Source organism: Haliotis rufescens, unplaced genomic scaffold (genome assembly GCF_023055435.1).
Source record: "Haliotis rufescens isolate VD_foot unplaced genomic scaffold, xgHalRufe1.0.p SCAF_15, whole genome shotgun sequence".
Taxonomy (NCBI): domain Eukaryota; kingdom Metazoa; phylum Mollusca; class Gastropoda; order Lepetellida; family Haliotidae; genus Haliotis; species Haliotis rufescens.
The window spans coordinates 15345935-15359628 of NW_025963835.1; the positions used below are offsets into that span (position 1 = coordinate 15345935).

General features: G+C 42.5%; 1 protein-coding gene across 2 annotated transcripts in view; it reads right to left on the bottom strand.

The window, feature by feature from the left end:
• Nucleotides 1-394: 394 nt before the first annotated feature.
• Nucleotides 395-13694, bottom strand: part of LOC124138723 (AP-1 complex subunit beta-1-like) — a 30198-nt gene continuing 16898 nt past the window's right edge. For both annotated transcript variants that reach the window (XM_046505559.2, XM_046505558.2), the window contains exons 12-22: nt 11722-11810; nt 10983-11085; nt 10486-10584; nt 9890-10146; nt 8372-8603; nt 6991-7080; nt 5290-5435; nt 4167-4296; nt 3079-3250; nt 1935-2089; nt 395-1215 (exon numbers count right to left, since the gene is read on the bottom strand). In XM_046505559.2, the coding sequence (XP_046361515.1) occupies nt 1141-1215; nt 1935-2089; nt 3079-3250; nt 4167-4296; nt 5290-5435; nt 6991-7080; nt 8372-8603; nt 9890-10146; nt 10486-10584; nt 10983-11085; nt 11722-11810 (1548 nt within the window). In that variant the 3' untranslated portion in view covers nt 395-1140. The remainder of the gene's footprint in view (nt 1216-1934; nt 2090-3078; nt 3251-4166; nt 4297-5289; nt 5436-6990; nt 7081-8371; nt 8604-9889; nt 10147-10485; nt 10585-10982; nt 11086-11721; nt 11811-13694) is intronic.

Below are 13694 nucleotides of genomic sequence, written 5' to 3' on the forward strand. Positions count from 1 at the left end.
TTGATACCATAAGTTTGGTCAGATTCCAGTTTACACCGATTCTACCACACAGAGAGAGAGGATGTGTGTCAACTTTGTGGTTCTCATTTGTAATTAATATTTGTGACTTCAAGGACGACGAGTGAGTGAGTGAGTTGGTTTTAACACATACCTTTTTACAGTAATCCCGTTATATCACGGCGTGTCAGCTTAATGTGGGAGGAAAGCACTTTGGTGAAACCCCTGACCACATGTATGGTGCTGACAAACCTAGAAATATATCCAAGCGAACCGGGATTCAAACCACAATCATAGGTTCCTAATGTTCCCAAGAGACGCAACTCTGCATAGCGAATTGCTGCGCCTTTGACGACTGGGCCACCCAGGCCCCACAAGAACGAAGGAGGATCCAAGATGTATATTGTATCATTTATTTCATGTATGTACAGTAATGAGTAACATAAATAGTTAATGCAGGCTCACAGTGACCTAAACAGACTAAGGGAGTTTTCATCTTGACCCAGATTTGTAATCCAAGTTTTTCTTAAACAACAACAATCAATAAGCTTACTGTGATAATTCCCTCCCTCTGGAATGTTGATTTACTAGACATTGTGATTAACTATGGCTGTGACAACTGGCAGAACATCCACTGATCAGGATGTTCCACATTGCAAGTATCTAGCAAATAATATGTCTGTCAAAACTCAGGCCTTTTTTAGGGGAGCCAAGTTGTTCCTCAAAATTATCAATTATTTGTCATTTTGGAGTTTTGGATGTGATTAATGCACATCGCATAATGTGTACCCATTGGTGTATTGAAAATAGTGCAAGCCGAATTTACGTTGTCAAGAATTTCAGATTGCAAAAGCATACTGTGTTATCATATTCCTGAATCAGATTCATTTTTAAGCGCAAGTTGCAACTCCATGTGAAATTTCGGTCACCTGATTTGATGTTTGTTTGGTACTTGGGGCTTGAGATTGACAAATTGAACATAAAAGATTAACACCACTTGTAAACACAGGCTGCTAAGCAGTAGTTCATGGTTGTTGACATTCAGATCTATGTCATCACGGACTCCGTGGCCGACAACAACCACACAGACGTCGGTCTCCTGCACCCCTCCGTGACACCACCACAGCCCGTGGCGGGGTCCGCTTAGTTGTGAAGGATGACATCGTAGGACTGCTGTACGCCGCTGTAGATGTCTGTGGCTCGGCACTTGAGTGACAGCTGCAAGTACAGGTACAGTCAGGTTAGATCAACAGAAACAAGCAGGGAGACATTCAAAAATGTTCCATTTCCCAAAACATGCTAAAGAATGCTTTAGTTTGTTTGGTGTTTAATGCTGCATTCAGTAATATTCCAGCTATGAGAAGGCTGCCTGTAAATAATCAAGCCTGGACAAGACAATCCAGTGATTGTTCTTCTGAGGAACGATCCACGCTGCTTGGGTACAATGACACACAATCAACCAAGTCACCGAGCCTGACCACCCGATCTATTTGGTCGCCTCTTACTCCCAGTGTAGCTTGCTAGGGCCCTATTCTAACACACTTCTAAGACACAGAGGTTAACATGTAACAATATTGCAGCTTTACATAGGATTTTTGAAAACCTCATAAGGGAATTTCAGATGAATTTGTTTAATTTTGTTCAAGAATCAACTATCGAACAATTAGCAGCCTAATAACAGGAGAAAAAAGGATGGCCTGTCAACTATTAATTGGTCAACTGGTCAAGAAATGGTTCACCAGTACAGAAACTTCAGTTAAGACTCATTGCCAATGGTTTAGATGAGCAATAATATATACTACTCAAAAAAGGTTAAGAACCACTTAATCTTTTTTCATATTACTGAAGTTAATCTGTCCTGCCTTACTTTTTATGAGCAGTATAAATAAGGATGTGTAGAACTGTGACCAACTTACAAACAACACACGTGTACTGACCGTGAATGAAGGGTTGCAGGGTTGAATCTTGAGTTCAGCCAGCACCTTGATGCCGTTGGTGAGTTTGAGAGACTGATACAGCATGTCCTGTCCCTCCACGTTCCGCTTTGCGATGGTGAAGATGTTGCTGTTCCTCAGCTTCTGGGACACTGTGTCTGAACATGGACATACAGAGCGTCAATACATCCGTGTGGGAGCAGGTCGTCTTCATTAGCTACTCTTAAAATGCACATTCATAGTGACCTGCCTGTGTTGTGCTGCACATTATTGATAATTACCTCTTATGCAGCACATTATTGGTAGTGACCTACTTATGTTGTGCTGTACATTATGGATAGTTGCCTGCATTGTGCTGCACATTATGGCTAGTGACCTACCTGTGTTGTGCAGCACTTTATTGATGGTGACCTACCTGCGGTGTGCTGCACATTATTGATAGTGACCTGCCTGCGTTGTGCTGCACATTATTGATAGTGACCTGCCTGCGTTGTGCTGCACATTATTGATAGTGACCTACCTGCGTTGTGCTGCACATTATTGATAGTGACCTACCTGCGTTGTGCTGCACATTATTGATGGTGACCTGCCTGCGTTGTGCTGCACATTATTGATGGTGACCTACCTGCGTTGTGCTGCACATTATTGATGGTGACCTACCTGCGTTGTGCTGCACATTATTGATGGTGACCTACCTGCGTTGTGCTGCACATTATTGATGGTGACCTACCTGCGTTGTGCTGCACATTATTGATAGTGACCTACCTGCGTTGTGCTGCACATTATTGATAGTGACCTACCTCAGTTGTGCTGCACATGATTGATAGTGACCTACCCCTGTTGTGCTGCACATTATTGATGGTGACCTACCTGTGTTGTGCTGCACATTATTGATTGTGACCTACCTGTGTTGTGCTGCACATTATTGATGGTGACCTACCTGTGTTGTGCTGCACATTATTGGTGACCTACCCCCGTTGTGCTGCACATTATTGATGGTGACCTACCTCCCTTGTGCTGCACATTATTGATAGTGACCTACCTGCGTTGTGCTGCACATTATTGATAGTGACCTACCTCAGTTGTGCTGCACATTATTGATGGTGAACTACCTGCGTTGTGCTGCACATTATTGACAGTGACCTACCTGCGTTGTGCTGCACATTATTGATGGTGTACTGGACCTCGTTGGTGGACGGTATCTCCTTCCAGGTGGCAAGAAACTCCTTCTTGTCCATCTCCCCATCCTCCACAAACAACACATGCAGAGGCACAACACTGCTGAAGTAAAACACGCTGATGTTGTTCTTAATGGCAACCTGCAACAACAAAACAACATTCCATTACTGGCAGTTTTCAATCCATTTGATCATCTAACCAGATCATGTTTGCCCTTTCACTGTAAATAATTGTTTTCAACAGGACAAAATTTACCAAATTCTTATACCAGACAAGCATATAAAGTTTAAGAACTTTAAGCACAAGTCATCTGAACATGTTGTCCTTTATTCTATGCAAGTAATTCTGCAGTAAATGAAATAAATAACCGTGGTGCTTTACCATAGCCTTACAACCCCAAACATATTCCCATTTTAACATAGGAAAAGGGCAGCAGTGATTCTGATGAATGATTTGGTTAGCCACTTTCAACAGTATTTCAGTTATCATGGCGGGAAGAGATCCTTAAGTGATGCAGGTTCTAGACGTTTACACTTTAGTGAAACTAACCAGCATAGTTATGGTGCAGACACACCAAGACACACAATCAGGGCTAACAGGATTCGAACCCATGACCATAGATCTCTCTCACGCCCAAGGGAACCTAATCTCACAGAGACTTGCAGCGCTTTAGAAGACTGGGCCACTTGTGGCCCCTGTTGTGGTCTTGATACTTTGTGACAGTTCAGCTTGTTGCCTGAGTGTTTGTTTGTTTGTTTATTTATTGTTCAACGACGCACTCAGCAATATTCCAGCTATATGACGACGGTCTGTAAATAATCAAGTCTGGACCAAACAATCCAGTGATGGACATCATGAGCATCGATTAACGCAATTGGGATACGATGACATGCATCAACCAAGTCAGCGAGCCTGACAACCCGATCCCGTTCGTTGCCTCTTACGACAGGCATAGTCGCCATTTACAGCAAGCATGGGTTGCTGAAGACCTATTCTACCCCGGATCTTCACGGGTCTGTTGCCTGAGTGAGTCTAGCAAGTTGTCCCTGTACTCACCTGTAGATTCATGAGGGGGTCCATCTTCTGCACGGCGCCAGCAGTACTAAGCGGCAGGGAGGTGCTCGCTGTACTGTTGGGGGGAAGGGGGCTTTGGATCTGAAGTGGCTGGGATTGCATCAGACCAAAACTACAAACAGAAGAGTGAGTTGTGTTTCATACCACTTTGAACAGTATTCCAGTTATATCACATCATGTCAGATTGATGTGGGAGGAAAGCCCGAAGTGATGCAGATGTTAGATGTTTATCACTTAGGTGAACCCCTCAAGCATGGGTATGGTGCTGACAAACCAAGAAACCAAGAAACGGGGCAAACCAGGATTCAAACCTACAATCATAGGATTCTGGAATGCCCAAGAGACAACTCTGCACAGCGAATTCCGGGCCTTAGATGACTGGGCCACAATCAGATGGACATGCATTACACGATTGGAGGTGGTTACAGATGATTTCATCAACACAATCGGAGAATCACACCAGATTTTGTGACAATAATTTGTCTAAAGTAATATACCACTGCAAGTACTGGGTAGTATTAGGTCGCAAACTGTTTGTGTTTAAACGCCACACTCAGCAGTATTCTAGCTATATAACAGTGGCTTGAAAATAATTGAGTCTGGACCAGACAATATATACTGTATTCAACATAATAAGTGCCCCGCTCTAATAAGCGCCCACAGCGATATTTGCTAATATATTGGTGAGTGAACAATCCCATTTAGCACCCTTTCTGATTGATCAATGTACGCACGATTTATTTATTCGTGTATCGCTGTCAGCATAAGCTATTAAATTTACAGTCTTTCAACTCAAAATAATATTCTAATAAGAGCCCCCTATTTCTAATTTTGAGAGCGCCCTGGCCCCTTATTACGTTGAATATGGTAATTATGGTTTGGACTGAGAAATTGTGTGCCAAAAAAATCACTTAGTTGCTTGGTGCAGTGATTGATGACATTTTGGTATGATGACGCAGTGAACCAACTCACCGAGTCTGACCACGTGATTCATTATGTTGCCTCTAACGACCTGCATGGGTTGATGACGACCAACTGTAAACGGAATCCCCAGTGGATCTACACAAACTAATATTTATTTCTCAGAGTGTTTCCAAGTTCTCACCTATTTTTGTTGAACTGTACTGCAAAGTCTGCCATGGCCTGCATGGCTTTGTTGGTGAATGTGAGCTCCATGTATATCTGCCCGGAGCGTCTGGCGTATGTACCTGTAATCTCCATCCCCTTCCCCTTGGCCGCAGTTAACCACACCTGTAGCACAACACATGGTATCATACAACTTAGCACAACACACAGCGTCATACAACTTAGCACAACACATGGCATCATACACCTTTAGCACAACACATGGCATCATACACCTGTAGCACAACACATGGCATCATACACCTGTAGCACAACACATGGCATCATACACCTGTAGCACAACACACGGCGTCACACACCTGTAGCACAACACATGGCATCACACACCTGTAGCACAACACATGGCATCACACACCTGTAGCACAACACATGGCATCACACACCTGTAGCACAACACATGGCATCATACACCTGTAGCACAACACACGGCGTCACACACCTGTAGCACAACACATGGCATCACACACCTGTAGCACAACACATGGCGTCACACACCTGTAGCACAACACATGGCATCACACACCTGTAGCACAACACATGGCATAATACAACTTACGCAACACACAGCGTCACACACCTGTAGCACAACACATGGCATCATACACCTGTAGGACAACGCATGGCATCATACACCTGTAGGACAACACATGGCATCATACAACTTAGCACAACACATGGCATCATACACCTTTAGCACAACACATGGCATCATACACCTGTAGCACAACACATGGCATCATACACCAGTAGCACAACACAGGGCGTCATACACCAGTAGCACAACACACTGCATCATACACCTGTAGCACAACACACTGCATCATACACCTGTAGCACAACGCATGGCATCATACACCTGTAGCACAACACATGGCATCATACACCTGTAGCACAACACATGGCGTCATACACCTGTAGCACAACACACTGCATCATACACCTGTAGCACAACACATGGCATCATACACCTGTAGGACAACACATGGCATCATACACCTGTAGCACAACACATGGCATCATACACCTGTAGCACAACACATGGCATCATACACCTGTAGCACAACACACTGCATCATACACCTGTAGCACAACACATGGCATCATACACCTGTAGCACAACACATGGCATCATACACCTGTAGCACAACACATGGCATCATACACCTGTAGCACAACACATGGCATCATACACCTGTAGCACAACACATGGCATCATACACCTGTAGCACAACACATGTCATCATACCCCTGTAGCACAACACATGGCATCATATACACCACAAACACAGCATGTTGCATCTTATCCTAACTCCATGTCAGAATGATGAAAGCTGATTGATTCATGTGATCTTAATAAAATATTAGATACATTTCTCGGGGGAGAATAAATCCCATATACCCTGCTAAGAAGAAAACAGGCTGCACATGGATTTCTGTGACACTAAATATCTTCCACCATGCTACAAAGCAAAAGGCTGCACGTTTACGAGTCAATGAAAGTCATGTGACACAGTACAAGTTAACCTCAGCTCAATCGAACAGCTGTATTCTATCAATTAATTAATTCTTTTACAATGGCAAATTGAAACATGTCGACAAGATAAATTTGTTGCGACAGTATCACGAGGGGAATATGTGGTTTTATTCAGACAATACTTACCTCTTGTGGTGGAACATAGCACTGTGACTGAGCTGAACCAAATATATCTCCTAGACCTCCTAATGCATCTCCACCTAGATTTGGACCAAGCTGAAATAAAAATGTCACGAAAGTAAATAACTCGTGTACACAGGGCGCAATTACAAACAGTGCCATGGTACGGAAGCTCATCAGGTTTTACTGGAAACAAAGTGGTTTCTGTAAGGTTTGTTTTAATAATTATAATCTTTTTCATTGACAAACAAACTGTATATCAGAACAAGCTGAACAAAGTTTGGTGTTGTCACTGATAAGAATGTTTACATAAAGTTTCAATCTACTCTTTTTAAAAAATAACATCACTGATTAATAAGAGCATACATAACCTACGAGGCATGAAGAATTACGGATTGTAACCCCGAGTGAATCAATTTTGCTGACTTTCTTTCACAATAAGGTGAAATGAAAAAAACACAAGATTTTATCACGCCATTCATAAGAAATGGTGATTAATATGTATCAAAGTCTTTATTCTGACAATAAAACCATTGAATTATCTTTTGGTGTATCTTGTCATATTAAAACGTTGTTTATTTTCATTCAATAGCAGTTCCATTAATAAACTACCTATAACTATTAATTACTACCTACATTAAACTGCAGGCCAAATGATTTAGTAAACCAACTAATACTATAAAAGGCCTTAACTATCAATACACATACTATATTTCATCAAAAATGATCTCTTTATTGATCACAGATTGAAAACAAATAATGGTATTGGTTTCAGAAACCAAGATGTCTGCCCCCAGAAACGTCCCACATCTGCGTCTTCCCGAGGCAAGGGAGTTAACTGACTGAAAAAGTCCAGTTTCCACCCTTGCCAAACTGAATGGAATTTCCAGACTCGACCATAGCGCCACCAACGGCTATTACGAGTTATGTCCCTTTGATGTCCCTCCTATTGACCAATCAGATTCCCCACCTCATATCACTTGACTCTGCTTCCAACAAAATGGTGGTGCCCAATCAAGACGATATGATCGATAATCAAATTCTATATTGATATGAAACGCGTCCTACTTCACTAAGTACAGCAATCACGTGAGCACCTTGATTAAAAACATTTAAAGATTTGGAAAATATCTGTTGATGCTAAGTTGAGAGTACACATGCTTTGCAATCCAGCAATCGACCCAAATCTGCACGGCAATTTACAAACCGGATGTCGATTTTGCTACATGATGTTGATTGGACTTTGCATAGACTCATCAGTCCAGCCAAAATATAACTCCATAATTGCAGCCTAGTTCGGCAAGGATGGAAACTGGACTTCTTTAGTCAGTTAACTCCCTTGCATCAGGAAGATGAACATCTGTGACTACGGCGTCGACTGACTCACCAGACTATCGAGGCCCTCCCCGAGGAAGTCCATGTTAGAGGTGGACACAGGTTGTGCTGGGGTGGTGAACATTTGCTGTTGTTGCTGCTGCTGGTACTGGGTGGGTCCGCCGAGGTCCATGTCCAGGAGGTCGCCGATGAGGGAGTCTGCTCCGGGGATTACTGTCGCCTGTGGGACTGCTGCCGCCTGCTGGCTGGATGTGTCGCCTGGCGCCTCCTCACCCAGATTACCACTGTGGAACAGGTGGTGAGTTGACATGGGTTTAACGTGATGTTCAAGCTTACTGCATTAATAGAGGGACGTGTGTGTATGTGTGTGATGAGATTTGTATAAGTCCACACTACCAGTTTTATAGTGCCAGCCCACAGAGCTAGCATGTCACAGTTTAACATGACTACCCAACTCGGACACAGTAAACTAACTCAGAGCCGACAAGTCTTTGTTTTATCTCTGTTATACGAGCTCAAGAAGGGGTAATAAGACGATCCATATATTAACATCTTTGGTATGACAAAGCAGGGCATCGAACCACCAAACTTCTGTCTCCAAACATTCTCTATCCACTTGAACAGCAGGATAGATACACTTAATATCAGCTCAGTGTCAGGGTGGAGAATAATTTCACATGACATCTGGTCCCCATTGTATCAGTTCTTACATGAATGGGGTCCTGCGACCGATTTCACCATGGAATTTTTGCATGTAAAATTAAAGATACCACCTAATTTAAGATAGGCCTGGCCAAGCTAAAACTACATCCAACTACTATTTGTAACAACTTCATGATGTAGTCTAATTGTACACTGTGGATTTGAATATTCAGAGTAACTGACATAGCGGTAATGAGGGTTGGTGAGGGGAATGTGTGAAAACGTGTCTGATATTTGTCTATTTGTTGTTCAACGCTGCATTGAGCAACATAGCAGTGAGATCACAGTGACCGGTAAATAATCCAGTCTAGACCAGGCAATCCAGCGACTGATACAAGCAACGATCAACGTCATAAGGGTTCGATGACACGCAATCACCAATCCTGACCACCAAATCTATAAACACATTAAGTTCCCTCTCACAACCTGCATAGGTTCTTGGGGATCTGCTCTAATCCAGAATCAAGCAACTGTACTCAAGGCGTTGGGAGGCTTGTGATAGACATGGTACTTATGACTGTGACCGAGGTGGCAGTGAGCGCCTGTACCCACCGCGGCCCTCCACAAAGGCGTTGGGAGGCTTGTGATAGACATGGTACTTATGACTGTGACCGAGGTGGCAGTGAGCGCCTGTACCCGCCGCGGCCCTCCACAAAGGCGTTGGGAGGGTTGTGTTAGACAAGGGTACTTACGACTGTGACCGAGGTGGCAGTGAGCGCCTGTACCCACCGCGGCCATCCACAAAGGTGTTGGGAGGCTTGTGATAGACATGGTACTTACGACTGTGACCGAGGTGGCAGCGAGCGCCTGTACCCGCCGCGGCCCTCCACAAAGGCGTTGGGAGGGTTGTGTTAGACATGGTACTTACGACTGTGACCGAGGTGGCAGTGAGCGCCTGTACCCGCCACGACCCTCCACAAAGGCGTTGGGAGGCTTGTGATAGACTGAAGCCAGAGATGAGATGTGACAGATGAGCTCGTCCAGGAGCGTGGGTTCAATCAGGTCGGTTTCCTCAGAGATGAGAGGCTTCTCAGCTAGAACCACCTCCTTGGCTGCGGCAGGGTCCGTGGACAGCAGTCGCCAGTAGATGTAACCACGGTCACGCAGGTCAGGGTTGTCACTGTCCTACAACACACAGGCACACAGTCAGCAACTGGAACTCACAGACTCTCCATCTCAACATCAGTCCATTTTCCCATACTTCATGTTAAGCTTATTACTTTCACAGGTAAAGGAGTAATAGACATTATCCCATACTTCATATAAAGATTACTGCTTTAACAGGTAAAGGGTAAATAGACATTTCGCATTCTTCATATAAAAATCATTGCTTTAACAGGTAAAAGAGTAATAGACTAATGGTACGTATTCAGAGTAATGTGAATGATAGTCTCACAACTGACAAAGTACCTGGCTAGTTTTAAAGCATTTTTCATATCAACTGATGTGCCACAAAACACTCACCTGTGTAGCCAGACTGAGCACCTGCTGCACCAATTCCTGGGTGTCTGTTGGCCTCTTCAGGAACAGCTTCACAATGGCTGTCAACAGCTGCAGCTGAACCTACAACAGCAAGACAGCAACACATTTACAACAGCAACACTTTCAAAGTACAGAGCTACAGCTAAGCAGCATATTTGCATAAAATACATCCCAAAAATATTCAAAACCCAATTACTTTCAATTAACTTGCGTACAGAAACACATGCATTAAATGAAATCCCTCTCTTTCAAGTGTTTCATTCAAAACATTCACTTTAACATGAACAGAATGTTTTGGGTTAACCCTTTCCTACATGTTCTAGGAAATGTTCATGATACATGCAGACACTGAGACTACACAGAACAACACACAATTTATGCCGTAATGTTGGTTCATAGCCTCCAGAAACATTTGGAAATGAGACTTTTGATAGTGGGCATGTGAGAATTCAGATTGTTTTAACCACTGTGGTTGTTACCTGTGCATTTTCATCCTGGAATCCCTCGAGGAAGCTCTCCAGCAGCTCATCAGCATTGTCAATACGTTCAGCATACTCCCCAATAATCCAGATCATGGACGCCCTGGAATCATGTACAGAGTGACGGAGTTAGTCTTAATGCTGTTTTGAACAGTATTCCAGTTATTTCACAGAATGTCAGCTTAATTTTGGAAGAAAGCCTGAAGTGATGCAGGTTTCGGACGTTTACCACTTTGTGAGTGAGAGAGTTCGTCTTAATGACACTTTGAACAGTATTTCCAGTTCTACCAAGGAGTGTCAGCTTAATGTGGAAGGAAAGCCTGAAGTGATGCAGGTCTCAGACGTTTACCACTTTGTGAGTGAGGGAGTTCGTCTTAATGACACTTTGAACAGTATTTCCAGTTATACCAAGGAGTGTCAGCTTAATGTGGAAGGAAAGCCTGAAGTGATGCATGTCTCAGACGTTTACCACTTTGGTGAAACCCCTGACCATGGGAATGGTGTTGACAAACCTAGAAACATAATGGGGCTGAACTGGGACTTGAACCTTCGATCACAGGTTTCTGGTGTGCCCAAGGGATGGAACTCTACACAACAACCTGTGGTTCCTTAGACGACTAGTCCACCCTGTCCCCATGTATAGAGTGATGTCAAACAGCACGAAGGCCCCAACACTGGACTCATCTCCATCATCAGTGTGTTGGCTACAATCTATGTCTGATAAGTGTCAGTCACTCACCTTGCTTCAGGCTCGTCCAGCGTGTCCAGGTTTTCACAGAGTGTGGCGATGATGCTCTCGTATTTGTTGGGGTATTTACGGAAAATATCCTGGAAAGAAGACAATCAAATGTTAACATTAAGTAAACACATACCAGATTGTTTACTCCTATACAACACCTCCAGGTAAGGTCGTGTCAGGTGAATCCTGAATGAACTTTGACCACCCAATCTAAAACAACCCTCCATTGGTTCTTCGGCCAATCAGATATTAGCTTTCTAAAACATTTCGGCTTCATTTTTTCCCACCTCAATTTGGAAATTTGGAAAGAAACCCCCCACAGAACAACAAATATTCCTTCAATGGTACTTTTTTTGGGTGTAGATACCACTGTGCTCAGAAACAATAGGACATATGAAATATAAACAACAATATAATATTATTGCTACACTTTCAACTTTCAGAACTTGTTGTTTAAGTTTGTTAACACAGAAATCAAATATGCTGGTGTCGTAAGAGGCGACTAACAGGATCGGGTGGTTAGGCTCACTGACTTGGCTGACGCATGTCATCGTATCCCAATTGCGTGGATCGATGCTCATAATGTCAATCACAGGATTGTCTGGTTCAGATTATTTACAGACCGTAGACATATAGCTGGAATATTGCTGAGTGCGGCATTAAACAAAAAACTAAACAAACAAACAAAAAGATATGCTTGTTTGAAAGTTTCTCTTACTTGTAACAGGACTAAAAAAGCCTTGACGAAGATTGTTGTTTTCTACAAAGTTCACCTGACACAACCTTATTGACTTCAATGAGATGTGAACAAAACACATCCTCTGACCCTCTGAACAAAACATTAAAGGAATAAACACACATCACAATCTATTGTTTGTTGATTGTCCAGCTGCACTCAGCCATATTCCAGATGTCAGTGGCCTGTAAATGATGGAGTCTGGACCAGACAAACCAGTGATTGATACTATGAGCCTCTTATTGGGGTCGATGTATAATTTGTATAAATTTGTTTTAATTTCTTTTCAGGTTTTTATATATATTTATATATATATATCACTAGTTGTTAGTTTCACTCAGCTATAACAAAGTGTATCTGACCTGTCTTACCTACTAACTGCCCCATGGCCAGAAGCTTCATTTGCTGATTGGCCAAGCTAACACCTATTGTTAAACTGCATGCTTTGATTACACTGCAAACTCTCTCAGCACATGAACTGACAGAACTGCTCAGACCAGCAAAGAATAAAGATATAATCTTAGATCAGGTGAGTTAAATGGCTATAATCTCCATCTTGTGTTGTATTTAAATAATACAGTATGTTTAAAGTGTTATATTAAGTAAACTAAACTTACGTTATCCAATATAAATGTTGATTATGTCTAATTATTTAAATCTGCATAAGTTAAGGTAAACAGACATAATTTATCACTAACATGTAGTCTATCACTTCAGTGAAATATGTGTGAAGTGTTTTACTTCTAGAATGTCTTAAAAAAGGCTTTGTAATGTACAGATTTCTGATGTGATACATGTGAATCATTGTAAATAAAATGTATGTATTACCCTGTTATTATATGTTAAATAGTGTTTTAGTCTATGTATTATTTATTCACATCAATGACTATGGTGTTGCCTAAGTGTGGCAGTGGGGAGTCACACCTTTGTATCACCTACAGGGTATGCATTGCATTGTTTATATTTGTCTAAGTCTTAAGATGTAATCTTAACGTTATAATCACATTGAATGTAATATTATATATCATTAATTTCTGTCTTAAAGTACAGTATATGTTTATACATACTATGTATTTAGTTTGTGAAATTTTATACAGCCAAATGAAAGGCAACATATACCACCACCACCACCAGGTGGCCCAGTCGTGTTAGGCACCACAATTCTCTGTGCAGAGTTGTGTCCCTTGGGCACGCCAGAAACCTATGATCTTGGTTCGAATCCCCATTCGCCCCCCCC